Source organism: Coffea arabica, chromosome 6e (assembly GCF_036785885.1).
Source record: "Coffea arabica cultivar ET-39 chromosome 6e, Coffea Arabica ET-39 HiFi, whole genome shotgun sequence".
NCBI lineage: Eukaryota > Viridiplantae > Streptophyta > Magnoliopsida > Gentianales > Rubiaceae > Coffea > Coffea arabica.
Genome location: NC_092321.1, coordinates 11,738,778 through 11,760,569, shown reverse-complemented (window position 1 = coordinate 11,760,569; position 21,792 = coordinate 11,738,778). Strand labels below are relative to the sequence as shown.

At 31.7% G+C, this 21,792-nt stretch overlaps 1 protein-coding gene across 1 annotated transcript; it reads left to right on the top strand.

Moving 5' to 3' along the window:
• The first annotated feature begins 7,196 nt into the window (after positions 1-7,196).
• LOC113696360 (amino acid permease 6-like) lies at positions 7,197-18,261 on the top strand. The gene is made up of 11 exons (XM_072056006.1): positions 7,197-7,314; positions 8,997-9,112; positions 9,338-9,414; positions 9,605-9,929; positions 10,094-10,135; positions 13,411-13,556; positions 13,667-13,881; positions 13,986-13,988; positions 15,251-15,393; positions 15,514-15,741; positions 17,836-18,261. The coding sequence occupies exons 1-11, from the start codon at positions 7,197-7,199 to the stop codon at positions 18,259-18,261; spliced, it is 1,839 nt and encodes a 612-aa protein (XP_071912107.1).
• The last annotated feature ends 3,531 nt before the right edge of the window (positions 18,262-21,792 follow it).

The window sequence follows — 21,792 nt, the reverse complement described above, 5'->3', positions numbered from 1 at the left end:
CGAGAGTTTGGGATTATTGTGCCCAATCCACGCCACTGTATATGTACTACCGTTATGCGAAATGAAGTAAGTTAGACCCTAGGCTAGAAACAAACTTATATCTCTTAATCAAATCTCTTTATATTTTTGTATTTTGTACAAAACTAGTGATAGTTTTAATGAAAACCAAAACAAACAGAGAAGAAAAGAAAAAGCGAAACAAAAAATGTAGCTGGTTAATTTAGATTTGTTAGACTATGAAATAAGAATACAACCAACCGGTTTGAGTACATACGTGCGTGTGTGTAATATCTCCAAATTAAAGGATCTGGATTACTGTTTTTAATTGGAGTAAAGCAATTATTAGTATTACATATATAAAGCTTTATCGTTAATTTCTCCTACTATTAAATTTAAGATCTTGTTTTAGGACAAATAAATAATCTAGCTAAACTATTTTAATAATGAAAAATGCATTTTTTTCAGTACATTTTTCTGTGATCTAATAGAGTGATGCAATGGTAGCAAAGAAAGTCAAACCTTGTTATGTTATGATATTAAAAATTGAGTTACTTTTGTTAGACAAAATGTACATATACATGTACATAAGCGGAATGTATGTTTAAAAAAAAAAATTACTTCTTACCATTATTGTCAAGAAATTGTTGAATTCCAGAGAGTTGCAATTGTTGAATCCCGTATAGTTGCTCTCTACATTTTAACTATGTAAGAAATATTAGCTGTAGCTTTTTATAAATGGAACTTGTAAGTATATATATATATATATACACTGTATAATGTATGAAGTATCACAGGCTATTCATTTAGCATTAAAAGAAGATATTATTCAATCATTAACAAAATATCAATCAATTCATTAGGATATCAAATTACTGCAAAATCATGTGATTGACAATAGCTTCTTAATTACAACTTTCTATCATTCAATCATTTAGTAGTAGTTATTAGCCACTTTTTAACACAGCTACCTAATTATTTGTTGAAGGATTAATGGCAATTTCTAGTTCAAGACTTACCTAAACCACTTTTGGTAAAATGAAGTTACTTTCTAATTTAAAAAAGGAATCGAGAAACTTGATTTATAATTGGCTACTCACAACTAAGATTCTTCCTACCCAAAATGGTTTCTCCACCACCTCGTAGTGCATCCCAAAAGAATAGTAAACTATGCTCTTCTGTTTTTCATTCTTCAAATGCGAAGAAAAATGTGCACTAGATAACGTGAGTGTGTTTTGACCAAACCAACAAAAAAAAAAAAAAAAAAAAAAAAGAGATTACTTTGGTGTGTAAATAGGTTTCATTCCATGCAAGTGCTGAAAATTCTCTATTGCGGTCATTAGTTGTAATCTTTCATTTGATTTTGTAACCATTTTGAAATCTAACCCTAATGCTTGACTTGACAGAAATGTGGTCGTTATCTTTTCTAAAGAAAGAGAGTTTTTGTGTTGGTGTACCCTGTTTTGATCATGATCATCCTAGAAAATTTGATTGTCATCCTTTATAAGTTTTCTTGTCATCGTGATTTTATGTGCTAGATTTACACCTTCACTTCTGTTTGCACGGGATAGAATTTTTAAACAAAAAATCAAAACGTAACAAAAATACGTCCTTCGGAGACAGTCTATATATAATATCGGAAATCACATAGCTGACTGAGTGCAAAATTGCTAATTAGTCTCTTCAAGTGACTAATTATTGAGGTAACGTGAGCCCACAATATGTGGGCTAGGTGAAAGTAGGCCGATGTTGACAATCGTAGTTCCTAATACAATTATGAATTTGGAACCCTTCCCCAAAGGAAAAAAAATAAAAAAGAAAAGGAAAAGCAAAAATATGCACGATATAGTGTGATGTATACATTACAACCTCAGACAGATTACTTAGCAAAGGTGTAAAGTAAAGGTATGCTCCTTCTTTGAAGAGAAGAGGTATGCTCCTTCTTTGAAGAGAACAGGTTTTATTTGCCGGAAAATATGAATCCAATGTCCATCACATTTTGTTGTTTGACTTTTCATTTCTTCACTTCCAAATGATGCATATATAAGTGAAATGCACCAATTTAGTTATAAAATCTAATTTTAATCTATTCCTTTTTTTTCTTTTTACGAAAAAACCGAGCGTAAGGGACCTATATAAAATGAATTTAAAGGGGTAAAAGAGTTGAATCTGAATTTTGAACCAATCCCATGGCTCGACCCATTTTACTTGATCCAAAAATAAATATTGTACGGAATAACGAATGTGGACAACACACAAACAACAATGAATTGTACAATGAAAATCGAATTTGGACCCATTTTGAACCACCCCCATGACTTCTATGGATAATTGTACAATGAAAACAATAATATTCTTTAATCAATTGATTTCTTCTCATAGATGGCACAATCAATTGATTGACAATTTTCCATCAAAAAGTTTATCTCTCTTATGTGCCATAGTCCATTCACTAAAAATTTATAGGTCAATTGCTTATTTGGGTTTGTCCAATCAATCAACTCAAATGTGATAACCATACTCTCTCTCCCTCAAATAATTTTTTCCTTTTGTTTTTCTTTTCTCTTGTCACACTTTTTCTTCTAAAATAACCTTTGAACTATAGAGAGAATAAAATGCAGCAAGGAATACTATAATGACATGCGGGTAGGGATGTAATCGAGCCAAATCAAGCTCGAGTATTGCTATACTCGAGCTCGACTCGACTCATATATATCTAGGCTTGAGCTCGACCGAGTACAAAAAATCGATACTCGAAGTTTGACTTGAAAAACTCACTTTAAACTCGAGACTCGACTCGATAAGGTTCGACCTTTAGTCAAAACCTTATCAAGTCGAGCCTAATCAAGTTTTTTGACTCGACTCGACCAATCTTCCCTTTTTTAGACATTTTTTCTTTTTAGGTCTTTTTACAATTATATTATTACTTTTTTGCCATTATGAAATTTTATTATAAAGAAGAGTTTATTGTAAATTCGGTAAAACTTATACCCATAATGGTCATTTTATAATTATAATACATATATATTATTTAAATTATAAATATATTATTTAAATACCCCTGGCTCGACGAGTAGTTCGACAAGTCTCGAGCCTTAAAATATTGGCTCGAAACTCGACTCGAATGACAATCGAGTAGCTCGAGACTCGGCTCGAACTCGGTCAACCCGAGTTCAAGCCAAGCCGTTGACCAAGCTACTCGCGAGCTACTCAATTATGACTCGACTCGCTTACATCCCTACATGCGGGTATATCTCTATTCACAAGATTGGGATGCATATACATGAAATCAGAATCTTTCACAATGTTTAGTTCAGGACTTGCCAGCTCCAAAGTTCAAGTTACTTGGCCTACAGCAAGTAAGGAATCAAAAGACTTGATTAATGTCACACTCGCAGCGAAGATGCTTTTATTCCTCGCATGCTTTCTCCATCCTTGTAGTGCATCCCAAAACAGACAAAAAGTAAATTTTGGTCTTTTCATTTTCATTAGCAAGATGCAAAAGAGCGTGCTTTGGGTATCATGTAACTTCAATAATATAAATAAGGTTTTCAAGGGTTAGCCACTATATTTTTCCTTTCATAGTAGCACCAAAACTTTTTCGCCATAATCATTGTAATCTTTCATTAGATTTATTAAACTTTTTTCTTAATCTAATCCCGATTTTTGAAAGAAATTGTGATTGTTACCTATTGGAGATTTTTCAATGAAAATCCCTTCCGATGGCATGTCTCATTTTCAATTACGATCAGAAATATAAAAGTAGGGATAATTTTAAAAGCCTTCGTTGAGATTTTTCATAATATCATTCAGCTTCCCTGGAATTTTTAAAATCTCACTTACCTTCCTTATCAGGCTGACAACACCAAATGTCACAAATTGATAATATTACCCTTGCACTCTTAATATCTATTTAACCAAAAAGCCAGAATCAAAATAGTACTTCTAAACAAAAAAAATATATATATATAAAGCCAAATCACTATCCAATATTGGTCCATATTTTTCTATATCGAGATGATGGTATACAGTAAAAGATGTGAATAAATTAAATCTATTCAAAATCAACCACTTAGAAGGATTTTGGTAGGTAATTAATACCTTAAAATTTTTCCTAGAATAGTTATAAGAAAGTCAAGAAATTATTTTAAAATATATTTTAATATATGATGTAATCTAAGTTATACTAAAAGCTAAAATAATCTCTTCATATGTGTGGTATTGGAATAAAATTTTTTGCTCTTTTAATTTCTTCTAAAGTGGCTAAAATGTTACAAAGATGTCAATCCAAGAAAGGTAAGTAAGATTTTAAAATTTTAAAAGATGCTAAATGACGTGATAAGAAACATCAGAGACGATTCTAAAATTACCCCCAAAAGGTAACATAAATGGTTCTCTTGGATACAGTCTATGTAGACTGAAATCATATCAAATTGAATTCTAATGGCCCGCAGGCGGCAGCTACGTCCTCTTCATGTGGACAGGGTGAGCCCGTTGCAAGTGGGCTTTGACAAGTCCAGCCGGGCACTAACAATCGCAGTGGTGGATTTGGGCATAACCTATTCTGGGGATTGACCAGTTTTGATGAACTTGGTTGTCTTTTGTCCCTAACAAAATTCCTTTTTGAAAGGAACATTTGCCCAATAAACAGAAAACATATGATCCACAATCCACGCTATGTGATGAATATTTTGAGCATAATTCATTAACAGCATTGCAGTTCTCTAGGAAACGTACGAGGATGCAAAAACTGTTGAAAAAATTGAGTGATGTAGTGAACACGTAGTCTACACTTTTTTGAATATGAATTTATTTTTAAGAAAACCAACCCACAATCATTTTTATGAAATATAAACTGTATATCTGAAGGGGCAGTAGCATGATCCCCCAAATTTTACCAGTTTTTAGTACATGAGTTACAATTTTTTTAAAAAAAAAATAAAAAAGAAAAGAAAGAGCCTTTCTTCGGTACCATTCAACCCAGCCTTGTGCATGCGCATATGTTCAGCACGCAATAAACGTATGACATAACTTACTTCCTCACCAGTAACAGCTACACGGAACTCGAGTACTTTCTTTGTTGGGTCAAGCAGCCTCCTGTACTTAATATTGATAAGTCGGTGCCGTATCAACCTCCTGTACCTAAGAATGTTGTGCTAAGTCTTGGACCTAAATTGTAGGCCAAAATCAATGTGAGTTGAGCCTCAAATCATTGGCCTGATTCAATGTGAACTGAGCTTGAATTGGGCTAAGCTCAGCTATACATATACACAGACAAGTGCATGCTCACACGTTGGACGTAGGCACTAAAGGTTAATAATGCATATATTGTTAATGCATGGAAAATTTAAACATGTATGATATGCATCAAAGGTTTACAATGAAGTATATAGAAAATTAATCGATAAACACACATGTATAGTAGAGTTTTGTTACATACTTTCTCTCTTGTGTGTGGCACCTCTAATAGATTACTAATATTAATGGTTTAATTTTTCGTTAAAATTCGAGCAGCGTAGTTTGTTTATTTACTCTTTGCAGAGCAGCAGAAGAAAACTTCTATCCTTTGGGTACTTTTATTATTTTTTTTAACAGTAGTCAAATTTCAGTCATCTCTAATCGATCTTTTCAAGTATATAATCGTTTAACTTAACATTCTTTTGAAATTCAAAAAAAAAAAAAAAAAAATCAAATTAGCTTAGTTCCTTACTATGCTTATCAATTTAGTTCCTTATCGGTTCCATCTTCACGAGTCTAGAGTACTTCATTAATCAACTTAAAAAAGTATCCATTTCATCAAAGGGAGGGGAACATATGTATACAACATTTCCAGGTACTTTCGCAAGTCTGTAATTTTTTTATTTCAGTATTTAATTACATGAATGATTGCTTTGTGCGACCTTACTGTGATTTATAGATTTTCAATTTAATGATTATTTAATGTAAATTTTAATGCCTGTTCTATGTATCCTTATCCTTATACTATTTAAGAATGAGTTGTGGTCAAAAGGAGAGTTTGAATTTCAACCACATGAATAGGGGCTTTTTGGGAAAATGAAATGATGTATAGTTTTTTTTTTAAAACTTTTGGTACAATTGAGGGCAGCATGTGTTTAGGTATATTTGTTGAAATACTCTCATTTTGATACATTTAAAACTTTGATTTATGGGGACATTTAGGTATTTTTGGAATATGGAATTATTTTGCAATCATTTTTGCATCGAGTACAACTCATATAAGCTTATGCGTTGATATAATTACTGAAATAGTGTTATAGATACATTTAATTGAAGTGTGGCTTTTGTTGTGTAATTAATACAAAGACATATTAATACGTTATGTAATTAACACGTTGCTATAACTAGTCATTGGAGGGTATTCTTTTGTCTGAAACAACTTATATCTCTTCTTGGACGATTTTCAACTGACATTTGTAGGAGAATTTTGGAAATGATAAAATTGTAAAAGTATTAATAAAACAAAGTGTATAAGTGTGTGTTGCAATTAGAATGTATTATTATTAATTTTGTTATATTTGATAACTATTTCTTTCCAAAATATACTATTATTTATTCAATGAAAAATCCTTTTTAATCACAAGCACCAAATATCCGAATGATACGCGGGTGCTCCCCTAGTTGTTTCAATTGAAATCGAGTGTAAAGATTCTTTCCTTTTTTCTTTTTTTTTAAGTCATTAATGCCATTGATAAAGAAACGGATAGTGAGCTAGATGCAGTTCATGAAAAGCCCAAACTCAACAAAACTATTGATATGAGATGTGCAGGTAAACTTTATTTTGCATTTCTTGGCAAAGAACCAGCTGTTCAATCTTTTTTGTTTTAGTTTGCTTTTATGTTTTACCCTTTCCCCCTCCTCACACCCTTCGCACCCCTCCCCACACCCTTTGCACCCGGCTCTTCAATCAACTATATTGAATAATAATAATCATGCAAAGAAGCCAACTACACCCTGTCAAGATTCATCTCCGAAACATCTAAGAATGAAGTTACATAGCCCTTAAAAAACAAATCAGAAGGACACAAGTGTGCTTTCTGTCTCGTGTAAGCCCTTACAAGTTACAATTTGTCTTTGGCTTCCAAATTTTCAGAATACACACAAGCTGTACCATCTCAATTATGTACACTTCTTTGGGTTTGCATAACATTTCTACTCATCCTCATTGACAGGTTTGACGGATGGTATTGCAAAGGAAACTACTCTGCAATTTGGGTCAGATACAGTTTAGCTATCCATTTACGTCTACGAATAAGGTACCAACTGGACTGCTATTTACATCTCTCAATGACAATATACGTTAGCAATTTTTTGATACTTGGATTCACCTTTAGTAATTTTATCATTTTATGGGCATACATACTGTATAATTATCTTAGCTTTTTACTGTAATTTATTTGTTTTTGAGTTAAGAATGTAGTTTTTTCTTGCTATTACAAGCTGGAATTTACAATTTTTCCAATAAATCGTACTTTAGTTGGTAAATCATCTTTGGACTTATCATTATAGCGTTGGTTTGAGTCTTTACTTGCATTCCGTAATGCATTATAAGATCACCATTTTCAGATTACATTCTAGACATGATAGTGTATCCTGTTTTGACGATGACTTTAAAGCCCCAGCAACGTTTCCTGCCCTTATGGTTCTTTGATCTATACGATGTAAACATTGAACATTAATCCACTTTCTTGGACTGTGAGGAAATATTATTGATGAGCAAAGTTAACAATCAAAGGCTTATATGAGTCTTTTTTCGGCTACCTATATTGTAACTCCAGCCAAAGTCATGATTTAACTTAAGGATCACTCTTATTGCTGACAATTAAATCGATCTAGTTTCTTCATCTGTGAATGCCTATATGGAAAATTATCAAATAGGGATAATTGCAAAAACCTCCCCTGAGGTTTCTGACATTTACACTGACCTCCCCTGTGGTTTGAAAAATTACACTGACCTCCCCTGAGGTTACTAATCCTTTGCAAATTCAGTCCAAACAATTAAAATATTGTTTTAGGGAGTGATATTATAATTTTTTACCAAATTTGTCCTTTGTATTACATGTCCAATGAATGACAAAATACTACAAATCAATTAACAATTAATAAACTTTAAGGAGTATAGTTTATAGGCAAATATGCATTACTTATTTAAAGTACCGACTCTTTATGGGTATTTTACTTTCAAATATTTAATTTAATACAAATATTTACTCTCAAATACATATTTGTATTTACTTTCAAATATTTAATTTTTGTTAAATACAAAAACTACCAATCTCTCTTTCGTAAAAATATTAATATAACACTTTTTCAATTTTAGTTACAAACATTTATGTATTTAATATAAATTAAATGATTCAAAATAAAATACCGATAAAGAGCCAATACTTTACTCATGTAATGGATGAAAGCCATAAAGAATTAATACTTTATGGGTCATTTTTTTTTTAAAAAATATTTAATTTATATTAAATAAATAACCTACCGATTTCCTTTTTGCAAGAATATTACTGTAACACTTTTTGAATTTTACTAACAAACATTGATATATTTATCATAAATTAAATGTTTGAAAGTAAAATATCCGTAAAAAGCCGGTACTTTAAATGAGTAATGCGTGTTTGCCTATAAAGAGCTGGTAACTATTTAAAGTACCGGTTCTTTAAGGGTATTTTACTTTCAAACATTTAATTTAATGCAAATATTTACGCTCAAATACAGATTTGTATTTACTTTCAAATATTTAATTTTTGTTAAATACAAAACCTACCAATCTCTCTTCCGTAAACATATTAGTATAACACTTTTTCAATTTTAGTTACAAACATTTATGTATTTAACATAAATTAAATGATTCAGAATAAAATACACATAAAGAGCGAATACTTTACTCGTGTAATGGATGAAAGCCATAAAAAATTAATACTTTATGGGCCATTTATTTTTTTTAAAAAAATATTTAATTTATATTAAATAAATAGCTATTGGAACAGCAAGAGGCTTACGATATCTCCATGAAGATTGCAGGGTGGGATGTATAATACATAGAGATTTGAGGCCTCACAACATCCTCCTGACCCATGATTTTGAACCTCTGGTAAATGATTGCTAGAAGCATTTAGTTTGCATAATTTAGTATGCAACTGTGATTAAATCAGAGTAATCTGTTTACAAGTATTTTCTGAATTAGCAAAATCTATTCCATTTGAGATCTTTGAATAGCATGCACCCACCTCTCTACTTTGGCTTTTTATTGACAGTTTGTGTATTTTCTCTGTCAAATAATCATTTTCATCCCAATTATATAGTGCATTCTTTTCAGGTTGCAGATTTTGGTCTTGCTAGACTACATCGTGAATGGGAACTTTGTGATGAGGAGCAAGTTATTGGAACATATGGGTAATTTAATACTTTGTTTTGTCACTATATATTATTCATTTATGACTACCTTAAATTCTAAAAGAATAATGTAGTAGAAGCGTTCATTTTAATCCGTGTGTTGAATTTTCCTCAGTTATATATCTTGACATGTTTCTGAACTTGTTTTGTGAATCAAACTTAATTTGGCTGATTTCTTTGACATCTGTAGGTATCTTGCACCAGAGTACTTCACTGATGCCAAAGTTACAGAGAAAGTTGACATATATGCTTTTGGCCTAGTGTTATTAGAGCTAATTACGGGTGAAAAAACTGGTGCCTTGCCAAATTACAGTGGACAGCAATTTCTGTTCAAGAACTTTCACCCTTTGGGTACTCTGGAAGAAAGCCATTCTTTAGCAGATAAACAGAGGTTTCTGGATCCCTGCTTGGTTAGTTATGAGCTCCAAAGTTTCCCATATGAACTACGGGCAATGAGCAATGCTGCATCCTTGTGCCTACAGAAAGATCCTGATCTACGGCCCCCAATGTCAAAGGTTTCCCCTCCCTGTGTTAATTTAATATGGTTATCACCCGTAGCATTCTCTCCTCTGCACTCATGTTGACAGAACTAGTCTTGCCTTTCTGTCTAGCTATTTTTTCTAATTCGTTTAAGAAAGGTGGAAATTTAAGCCCTGATAACTTTTTCAAATTATATTAGGTTCTCAGAATACTAGAAGGAGGGGGTAAAGTTGTTCCTCTGGTAAAGTTGCAACCTATCAATCCCCCACTCCTAAATTATACTTGTCCTCAAGCATATCCAAACTCAGAAACACAATCAAGATAACAAGAATTTTGTAGCAAAAAGCATCCTATCCTCCTAACAATTTCAGTAAAATCTGAACGCACCAAATCCAACCATTCTCACAAGGAGGTTTAACATATGCACTCATCACTCTAAACTATATAGGGCAAAGTACAATTCTCAAATCGACACCATAGAGTGACATTACTATAGACTTGCTTATATATCACATTTCCACCACCAATATTAAATTTAATACAAGAATCCAAGAAACTTTTATAAGGTTGTAATGGGGTTAGGCTAAAGGCAGTATATAAAGGTAAATTGAGGCGTAATATGTCAAGGGAATGCCAAGAATTCATCCTATGAAAATTCCCTCAAACTCAATCTTCCAAGGCTTAGTATCCACGTTCATCAACTCGACAAGTGTAAATATTTCTCAGCAATTTGTTGCTACTACATAATCATTCATGCACAAAATCACTTCTGGGGATGCGTGTCTTTTTTTTGCCAAAATCTTTCTCATTTTTTTTCATGAAAGTTAGTGCTATCCTTAGAGTACCGTGAGCTAAATACATAATCAGTTGAAATTAATTATCATAAAACTACCTCTTTTAATACAAAATGTAAGACCCAAACATGTAAATTATTTGAGATATTTTTACTGTAGCACTTTTTGTGATATGATGTATGTGAGATAAAAAGATAATTGGGAAGATAAAAAGGTGTGTTGGAAATTGTAATGATGATATAATGAAATAAATTTTGACAAATAATCTCCTGTCCAAACACACTCATAATTATTACCGTATTATATTATCATAAACAAATATTACTTTTAAATGACCCTACATTAGCTTCCAACTCCCACCGCTAACTATATTCTCCTTGGTTTGATTTTCGCACCGCATACCATGGATTTGATACTCACAATTTTGATGTTGTTATTTATTTCATTTTAGTTTCCTACTATGAAAATTCAAAACACTTGATTTTTTTTTTGTCAAAAAAAGGACCTGGCCCCACTTCAGACCCCAACCCTTATTCAGGTTGTTGGGTTATTCTCCATTTTTGTGACAAGGCTCGAACACTAGACCTCGGCTGCCTTAGAGTGGCCAAAACACTAGATTGAAGCACCTGAAAATATTGTTATTCCAGTGTTTAATTGTTTTAAACCCGTAAGCATGACTTATAAATAATAAAATAAGACAAAAGTCTTTGGATTCCGAATGAATGTCCTGATGCATATAAAGATAGAGTAATGTTTATAGAACTAGATAGATATTTTCAAAAAGTGCTAGTGTACATTTTTGTGAACTTCTCTAACATGTTTATCGAGCAACCTATTAGAATTGGACAAGAAACTAAGGGATAATTTCAGAAACTTCAAGGAGGTTTCAAACAATTTCACCTAGCACCTATTTAATTTCTAAAACTTACACTGACCTGTCAAAAAAGCCGACCAAGAAAAGTTGAAAGAAAATTCTAATAACAGATATTATTCCCAAGATTCCCCTAGAGCTCCTACATCAAGTTATGCCACGAAATTTTCTTTAAAATATGGAAAAAAAGGAAGAAAATGGAGAAACTAGTCTGATCCTCTTAGTAGGAAAGCAAGACTGGATAAGCCTCCTATCAGTTGACAGTTTGGACAGTATGACTGTAGTCAGTGCAAAGTTCAGGTTAGGTATAAGCTAGAAACGGCTGGTGATGGAACAAAAATGAACATTTCATATGTCTATTGAAATCAGATGTAAACAACTCTTAACTTTAGATGCAAGCAAGTGAAAAAACATAGGGGCTAAGCACAGTCTTTGAAAGCACAGGAGTGGCTTCATCAAGTTAATCGGAGAACCAAATTGGGGTTTGTGGTTATAAAGCAACAGAAAGAATTTTTTTTCCCGAGAGCCAAAATAATCAATACATGTTATCTCTGTGATTTAGCATACAGCGTTTCAAATATTTAAAGATTTGTTGCAAACACTTCAAAAAAAATTTTAATCCGATGGCCTCGTTTGGCAGACAATTTTTTTATCAAGTTTTTCTGCTACAAATTTTTTAAAAACTTTAGTTACAGTAACCTCAAAAAACTTTTCAAAGTTTTTAAATTATACACTTCAAAATATTCAAAAAAAAAAAATACACTTCAAAAAAATTTTTAAAAACTTTTACAGTAAACTACAGTAAAATTTTAAACAAACACCCAAAAAACTCACTTGCCAACTCAAGCAACTCGAACATAGTGTTCCTCAATTTTGCTGTTTCTGAAATCACGTGGTTAAAGGAATTAAGAAATATAATCTGTATATAACTTAGAATAGACACTCCGCACTGCAAGAAAGATCTTGGAAACTTCAGCCATCGACCGCTGCACTTGTATCAAATAAACTTTAGGAACCTCAATATCATATAAATGATGTGATACGTGCCTGATATACTTGATTTCATGTTTTATGGCCATTAGTAACCCCACTCAATATTCATAGATTGACAATATTAGAAAAATCAATAATCTACCGAGGATAATGGTAAGAGATCCTTGGCCATGTTTTGTAGGATAGATCAGATCAATTGTTCATCATTGCCAATTATCCTACTATTTTGTCAAACAAAAATGAAATGTGGATTGCCAATTTGAGCATGAAGGTTTGCATGAGAGAGAAAAAAAAAATCACAGTAAGGAGATTGTTAAGTGGATATCACTTTGTTAAATAACTCTACCTCATCTAAATTTGTTTTTTCTTTTTTTTTTTTGGAGAAAATTTCAAAAATTATCAGTAAACTATTCAGGATTCCTATTTTCAGTTATTTAGCTTTTTATTTAGTCAAAATGGTCATTCAACTAATTAGAAAATGCATTTTGTGACCAAAAAAATGTTTTTATGGGTCGAGTGACTAAATGTGAAAGTTTGTCAGTTGAGTAACAAAAAATCTTGCCCTTTTATAAGTTAAATAGCTGTTTTGGCATAACAAAAAGTTTAGTGACGAAAATGTAGAATTCTAAATAGTTTAGTAACTATTTTTATCATTTACTTTTTTAATTACCTTTAGATCATATTAAAAGAAGTTAGGTTAGAAATTCTTCAAGGACCAATTCGACTTTGGGTTTCTTACGTTTTCATCAAGATCTTTCATGGATATGGCTTATAAAAATTATTCAGCATTCTCACCCTTTACTTTGCTGAAATCCTTATCATTCCTAAAGCTACAGCTTAAGGTTTGGCTTACAAAAGTTTGATAGTTTAACGCACAAGATTAGTCACTACCACTTTCGTACATGCACAGGCGGAAGATATAACAAACTCAGTGGAATTGCTCAGTATGGCAATCTTGTTGGATTTACTATTGGCTACATCATCACATCGGCCAACAGTATGGTGTAAGTACACCAAGAATTTTTTTGCTACAAATTATACTAGTTATACGTTTCTCCTTCAAGCATCATCCTAGCTGTATATGCAGATTAAGATACTTTGTTTTTTTCCTTAGGGCTATCAAAAGATCATATTGCTTTCACAAGCATGGTCATTCTTTTGGTTGTCATACGCCAATTAATCTCTTCATCATCATTTTCGGGGTTATACAAGTATTTTTAAGTCAAATTCCAAATATTCAAGAGTTGTCGATGCTGTCCCTACTCACAACAGTGATGTGTTGTTGCCATGCTTCCATTGGCCTCGGACTCTCAATAGCTAAAGTTGCAGGTCAGTATCTGAATTTGTCTGTGATTGTATATAATATCTACTTGGCAAGCTTGAGCAGACAGACAATTGAATCTATACAAGATTGTTAGGATTAAAATTTTTAGGTGGTATACAAATTTTAAAATGGAGAAACTTGACAAGACGGCCAATAATGTATATAAATTTTAGGTGATATGTATGAGGTTCTCTTGAATTGACAAAGGTTGAATAGACTATGGTCAAGATCTGACTTTATGCATTTTGTAAGGTTTTGGTGCATTTTCTTTTTTTAACAAGTGGAATTTGAAACCAAGATATTCTCCATTTGTGCTTGAACCAAATTCAAACATCAAGCCACTGACAAGCCTTGCTTCTAATATATCAAAATCACTGATTTTCCATATGAAACTTTTGCCTAGTAAGCTATATCCTTTAGCATTTTCCTTAGTGCATACTCTGTTATATTCAATCCGTAATCAGTGTTTGAGTCTCAAAATCAATTCTCAAGTCTAGAACAAAAAGCTCCATTATTATGGTTACTGTTTTTCTAGTTGTTAGCAATGTATATGGTCAACGAAGATAGCATCCTATTACTTTATGAAATTCTAATTTCTGAAGTAAAGCCGTGTTCTTATTACTGTAAACTATACATTTCAAAAATCGTTCATAATCATATTTGCGCAACCTCAGAAATATTATTACATTTTCTTTTGTTTTTTGATTTTGAGAGTAATTTGCAAGTTCATAAAATTGAATTAGCTTCTATCAAGTTTAAACTTAAACATACAAAGAGCGTCACATGCTATCTAGTATCTTACATAATAGAAAAAGAAATTTAGTATGTTATCTACGTTGTGTCTATTTGGCAACTATAGAGGTCATGATCGCATTGAAGGTAAATAAGATTGGAATAAAGAAAATGTGCTAGGATAAAATGTGTAATCTTACCCAAAGATGTATCACGTCTAAATGAAAAGAATTAAAACTTGTTCTCCAAAATTGACTGAAAGGTTTAGTTGGATGTTTGATTTTCAGGTTTAGGAGGTGTTTGATTTTCAGGTAATGGAGTCTGAGATGGGTTTCAACTTTATTCAAGTGCATATTCACTATTTGGATAACTTCTGTTGTGATTTGAAGGAATGAAAAGTTAAAATATTTGTCCATCATACTTCACTTGAAATCTAGTTCTACGTTAAGCAACTCATTAATAAATGAAACTAACCAATCATATAAATCCATACTGATAGTAGATGTATACGATCACAATTTTACTTTGATTCTTGAATGCAATAAAAAATACTCCTTAAAAGTTTGCAATGTAACATATTTTATATCAATTTCTATCATCTCAAACCATCTACTTATATAATTTTCGGCTTCCATTTCGAAGGACGACCACATGTTAAGACTAGCTTGACCGGAGTGTTCATTGATGGAGATAAGTCAAATACCAACAACTTATGGACCACATTTACAGCCCTTGGGAACTTAGCATTTGCTTATGGTTTTTCAGATGTGCTTATTGAAATTCAGGTACTGTTTTGACTGAACATTTGCATCAATAACCATATCCGTGTAGTATGTTGCAATATGCATCACAGAAAAGTAATTGATTTTTGTTTTATTAAATTTTGTACTTTGATTAATTTGCAGGACACTCTAGGGTCATCCAAACCTGAGAATAGAGTAATGAAACAAGCTTCCCTGGCTGGAATTTCTATATCCACCTTATTTTATATGTCATGTGGGTTGCTGGGATATGCAGCATTTGGTGATAAAGCACCAGGCAATATATTAGCTGGATTTGGTTTCTTTGAGCCATTTTGGCTCATCGACCTCGCTAATATTTTTGTTGTGATTCATCTCACAGGAGCTTACCAGGTAAACAATGAATGCGATTTGTTTGTTTAATTTCTTAACCATGGATATCAGTATTAGTAGGCCTTATTTCTCTAACTATCAGTAGTGGTAAAAGTTCTTGTTATATGCATACATGATGGATTATATGTTTGAAACTAGAGGTCTCTTTTGTCACTGTTTTATTGAAAGGTTCAAACTAAAGATGGGGCTTTATTTCATATATTTGTTTAACTCCAAAGCTATGGATAGCAGTTATAGCTGGCTTTATCTCTTTTGATTATGGACATAGGTAAATGTCTCTGTTATATGCGTAACTTGATGGACTATGGGATTCAAACTATAGCTTTTCTTTTGGGATAATTTTAGAAACCTCCCCTGAGGTTTGTCATAATATCACTCAACTCTCCTAAAATTTTTAAAATCTCACTTACCTCCCTTGTCAACTTGACCAAACTAAATATTCCTATCAAAGGTCACAAATTAACAACATTACCCTTGCTCTTAATAACTATTTAACCGAAAAGCCAAAACAAAATAAAATTTTAAAACCAAAAAATGTAAATTAAAAAAATAAATTGCTAGCTAATAATGGTCAATATTTCTTTATATTGGTGGGACAGCAAAGGACGTGGATAAAATAAATCTAATCAAGATCAACCACTTAAGAGGATTTTGGTGAGTAATTAACACCTTAAAAAATTTTGTGCACAGTTACAATTAAGGAAGTCAAGATATTTTTTGGGAAAATATGTTTCAATCCATGGTATAGTTTAAGTTGTATTAAAAACTAAAATAATCTCTTCATACTTGTGAAATTTTCAAGGCATAAATTTTGTTTTTGTTCCAATATAACTAAAATAAATAGTTTACGTCAAGAAATTTACACCTTATAAAAATTTAACCTTATTTTATTTTTTATTGTTGTTATAAATTTCATAAGTAGGATAACATAAGGGTAGTATTTGGAACAAAAGTTTTATCTGTCTTGTATTTCCTCCAAAGGGGTTAAAATGTTACAAGAAATGTCAATCCAAGGGAGACAAGTGAGATTTTAAAAACCTCAGGGGAGCTAAGTGATATTATGAGAAATCTCAGGGGAGGTTTCTGAAATTATCCCTTTTCTTTTTACAATTGCTGTAAGTTTATTAATAGAGCACATGGTTGTACGTAGAAAAAAAAAACTTATGTAGTGTAAAATTTCTTATATTAAGGGTCTGTTTGGTTGGAAGTAAAATATTTTCCTTGGGAAAATATTTTCCGTGGAAGTAATTTTCCATGAAAATCATTTCCCTTTCATCATTTTCAGGTGTTTGGTTAGCTTATTGAAAATATTTTCTTACTTCATTTTTCTGGTGTTTGTTTAACTTTTGAAATATTTTCACTTTTATCTCTATCTTTACTTTCTACACATTATAACTACATACTTCTTCCCATGCAAAATAAGAAAATTTATCTCATTGTTTAACTTAAAAAAATCTTGGAGAAATGTATATATGAATAAAAAATATCTCCTTAAGCAATAAACAAATTGCTGGCCATTTAGTGTCAAATATCAATCACATGCAATGCTTATTGTGACATATATCTTGCACTCTCACTACCGAAAGTTTCTCTAGAAAAGAATGTCCCTATTATACATAATTAATTACTAGCATAGAATGAGCAGGATGATGTTTTTTTTTTATTTTGAATATACTAGGGGGAGGGTTGGGCTGGGTTGGGTTGGGTGGTACGGGGGAGGGAGTGTAAGGAAGATGTCTTGGGTTCGAGTCCTCCTATTTACACTAAAAAAAAAGAAGAACATATTACAAGATGTTTTCAGTAAGTTTGAAACATATTACAGGCGGGATGCATGCATTTCGGAAAACAACTTCAGTAAGTTTGGAAGGGAAGTTGTTTTCCATAAGATGAGTGAAAATATTTTACATAAGAAAATGTTTTCAGTAACTTTTGTGCAACCAAACACGGGAAATTAGGAAAATATTTTCCTGGAAAACATTTTCACCCGAAACAAACGGACCCTAAGATACAAATTAGAAGTCCTACTACAATTTTAAGAAAGTGTATCCAATTTTGCTCCTAAATAATTCATTCTCATGCATTAATCTTCTACAGATATGTGGTCAACCAGTCTTTGGTTTTGTGGAAAGTTTTACAAGGCATAGATGGCCGAATACCGGGTTGGTTAACCATGAATATGCCATTAACATGCCTGGTTACGGTGTTCATAGAGTCACCCTCTTCCGGATGATATGGAGAACGACGTATGTCATAATAACCACGGTCATAGCTATGATGTTTCCATTTTTCAATGATATTGTGGGACTAATTGGAGCTCTTTCATTCTGGCCCCTGACGGTATATTTTCCTATCAAGATGCGTATTGAAAGGAAAAAAATACCCATTTTCTCATTCAAGTGGGTGTGGATGCAAACTCTTAGTATGTGCTGTCTACTAACCTCAATAGCAGCAACGATCGGATCTATTCAAGGTATTGTCAAGTCCTTGCAAACTTTCAAGATTTTCCAATCAATAGCCTGACGTGGTCGCTAAAGTGTTAATCTGCTAATCAATTATGGTGTAAAAAACAGAAGTATATATGTCACTGTTGAATTAGTTTCTTGTACTTGTATCTCTTCATAATTTTGGGATGCTTGTATCTTTAGTACGTGTTGTAAGCACTATTAATATATAAATACATGAAATAATTTAGTGATGCACAAATTTCACGTGTACTCTTCCTAGTTCAATAATTAACGCAATAGATGGATAGATAGTCCACACTAAACGCTAGCACAACACAAAATCAGTTTTGCCTTCTGAACACAAAATCTTAATTTTGCCCATCCTCACAGCTGGTGCGGTAAAATTTTGACATTCTTTCTTTCATTTCTAGTTCAATCGTAATTAATCTCGAAAAGTAGTGAGGTAAAAAGGTGATTGATTCACGAAGAGTGTAAAAATTTTATGAAGTAAAAGGGCAATCCAAACATGGCTAGTTTTGGAAATTTTGAGTGATATAGTGAACAAGTAGTCTACACTTTTTTTGAATATGAATTATTTTTAAGAAAACTAACCCACAATCATTTTTATGAAATATAAAATTTGGAGGAAATACTTTTAATTTTAGTCCTAATACAACAGTATACAATTTCTGAAGGGACAGCAGCTCGGTCCTCCAAATTTTATGAGTTTTTAGTACATGAGTTATAATTTTTTTTTTGAAAAAAAAATCCTTTCCTCTTTACCATTCAACCGAGCCTTCCCCAAGTCAAGTTACAATTAGATGATCTGTGCTGATTTACTTCCAATCTGAGCGGAGTTTCCGGGCAAGAACATATAGGAGTATCTAAACTCAGCTAAACCACCTGTACCTAAGAATATTGTGCTGAGCCTCATTTTAATGTGAGCCAAGCTCTGTCTTGGACCTAAATTGTAGGCCAATATCAGTGTGAGTTAAGCTTGAAATGCACCAACATCAGAAAAAGTAGGTTTAATGTGAGACAAGTTGAGCTTCAGTCTAACTCATTGGCTTGATTTCAATGTGAACTGAGTTGGAATTGAGCTAAGCTCAGCCGTATACATACAAACATATGCATGTGCATATGTTCAGCAGCACATGTGACATGCATCCAATTTAAGAATATATATATATATATATATATATATATATATAACTATTATATTAGATTGAATTGATTTTTGCTGTACCAACTCTAAGAGCTGCTATGTGGCACAATGAGAGGCATATGGAGCTTTCTTTGTTTCCTTCTTTTGCTTTTGATACTTTTGGGTCAATGCTGATATATAAGATTTTCTGCTCCCCTCTAATTATTATGTAGACCAAATAAACCCACCTATTCAAGGATAGGTCCATAATAGCTGATTATTTATTACCTTTTTAGTCAAGAATAGGTAATTAATTGAGAAATATTTGATATTAATATATTTAATTCAAAAAATAAATTTATCAATTATTACTATGAATAAATGTATAAGCATAAAAATTTAAGTTTAAATGCAAGGTTAGTATTTAGAATGCAACCTTATTTTTCTATAGATTTTTAAAATTATTTGGATTTTGAGGGAAAATAAAATACCAAAATTGATTTTTTTTTCTAATGAGAGTAGACACATCGCGACAAGGGGTTTAAATGCTAGATTAATTATTTACAAAGCATATATAAGTGCACTGCCTACTTCAATTTATAATTTTATTTAATTTTATAAACACTCTCCTTATTCTTTGGGATTAGTGGCAAGAAGAGATACAAAAATTGATATATTTTTCATATTACAAAGAAATTGGGTAAAAGATGATTTAACTGATCGCATAAAAATAAAAACAAATATGCCAGTCATGAGCTTTATTCATTTAGAAAGCAATTTTTTAGGTTTTTATTTGTTTGGGATTTATTGGAAAAAATATGATAAAACATATATTTTTACAGTGTGGGGAAAATATTGAGATATATAAATCATATCTCTAATAAATATTTAAAAAGGAATGTGGAAAAAAATGATATTCTTTGTAATAAAACTATAAAGCATTGTGTTAGGGAAGATGTATATAATTTATTTTACATAATTAAAATGAAACAGTCAGTCTAAGAATTATTTTAGCCAAGCCATATTTAATCACAAAGCAAATTTTAAGGTTTTTATTTATTTGAGGTTTTTCACTTTTTTAAAAATAATTTTGATATCTTGCTTAACTTTGGACCATTAGATTTGCAGTGGTTGATTGCTTTCCTTTTGTAATCGTTAGATCATTAATGGTCAGACAACTTATCTATTTTGGTAAAATTCAAAACAGTTGACCGCTCTTTTATACGTATCGTTCCTGGTTTCCATTTTCTTCTTGTACAAATAATTTTTACAAATTATAGGCCACTGTTTTACTTCCTTCAATGACTTGTTACGATTAGATGTTTATCATTTACTTAAGAGTTGGGTGGTTCTTTGTATAAATTTCAACCGCTTAATTAATTGTTCTTTATACTTTCATCATACATTCGCCATTAGATTGGACTATGAATCAATGGAGTGGTTTACTTATCATTGACTAATTTTTAGATGAAAATTTTGACAACAATAAATCAAGGGGCTACATTTGACAAAGTAGATTAAAGTTCAGAAGCTTTTATTCATTTTATTTGTTCTCATAGCTTCCTTCCTAGTAATTTTCATAAAACAGATATCACAAGGTGTGCAGCTTCTCCTTCAATAACTTATCACCAATACGACATAATTAAAACCAAAAACATTCTAAAGTTTATAGAAATCAATATATTTTTCCAACAATACACATTTGTATTTACAAGTTAAACAAAAAGAGACAAATGTGAATTTACTTCTATACAATGCAATTACTAATAAATTCAACAAAACAACTTATTATTTCCTATGAAAAATATAACTACAACTACTACAAAGCTATTGTTTCATCAATTACTACCAATGAATTCATTCCAATGGATGCTAGCTATGCATAGCACAACCCACCCCTACTAGTTTATAAATAAATTGATGTATGTGTGTGTAAATATATACATACACATATACATACACATCCAGAGTTTTTGTTACATGCTTTCTCTCTCTTGTGTGGCACCCACTAATAGTTTGTTTACTTTGTGTAAAGCAGTTAAAACTTCTTTTGTTTTTTGGTTACTTTTTTTTTTCGGTACCATAGTGGAAATTTCAATCATCTCTAATCTTTTTAAGCGAAAGTATACAATCTTTTATCATAACATTCTTTTGAAATTCAAAAAAAAAAAAATAGAAATCAGTCACGCTGCTTAAAGACTTCACTTGCTTCCTAGGATACAATTACTGAACAATACACAATAAACGTATGACTTAAACTTACACACACAATAAAAGTATGACTTCACTTGCTTCCTCACCAGTTCCAGCTTCACGGGACTAGAGAGTACCTTATTCATCAACTAAAAATGTATATACTTCATCAAAGGAGAAAAAAAAAACACACACACACACACAGAGAACAGAAGATATTTGTATACAACATTTCCAGGTACTTCTTTTGTCCATTAATACTTACTTTTT

Excerpts from the sequence above, each read along its gene's own strand:
- LOC113696360 (XM_072056006.1), top strand. The coding sequence starts at position 7,197 with ATGGTATTGCAAAGGAAACTACTCTGCAATTTGGGTCAGATACAGTTT. Across the intron at positions 9,930-10,093 it reads TACGGCCCCCAATGTCAAAG|GTTCTCAGAATACTAGAAGG; the intron begins GTTTCCCCTCCC and ends AAATTATATTAG. Across the intron at positions 10,136-13,410 it reads GGGGTAAAGTTGTTCCTCTG|TTTGATAGTTTAACGCACAA; the intron begins GTAAAGTTGCAA and ends GGCTTACAAAAG.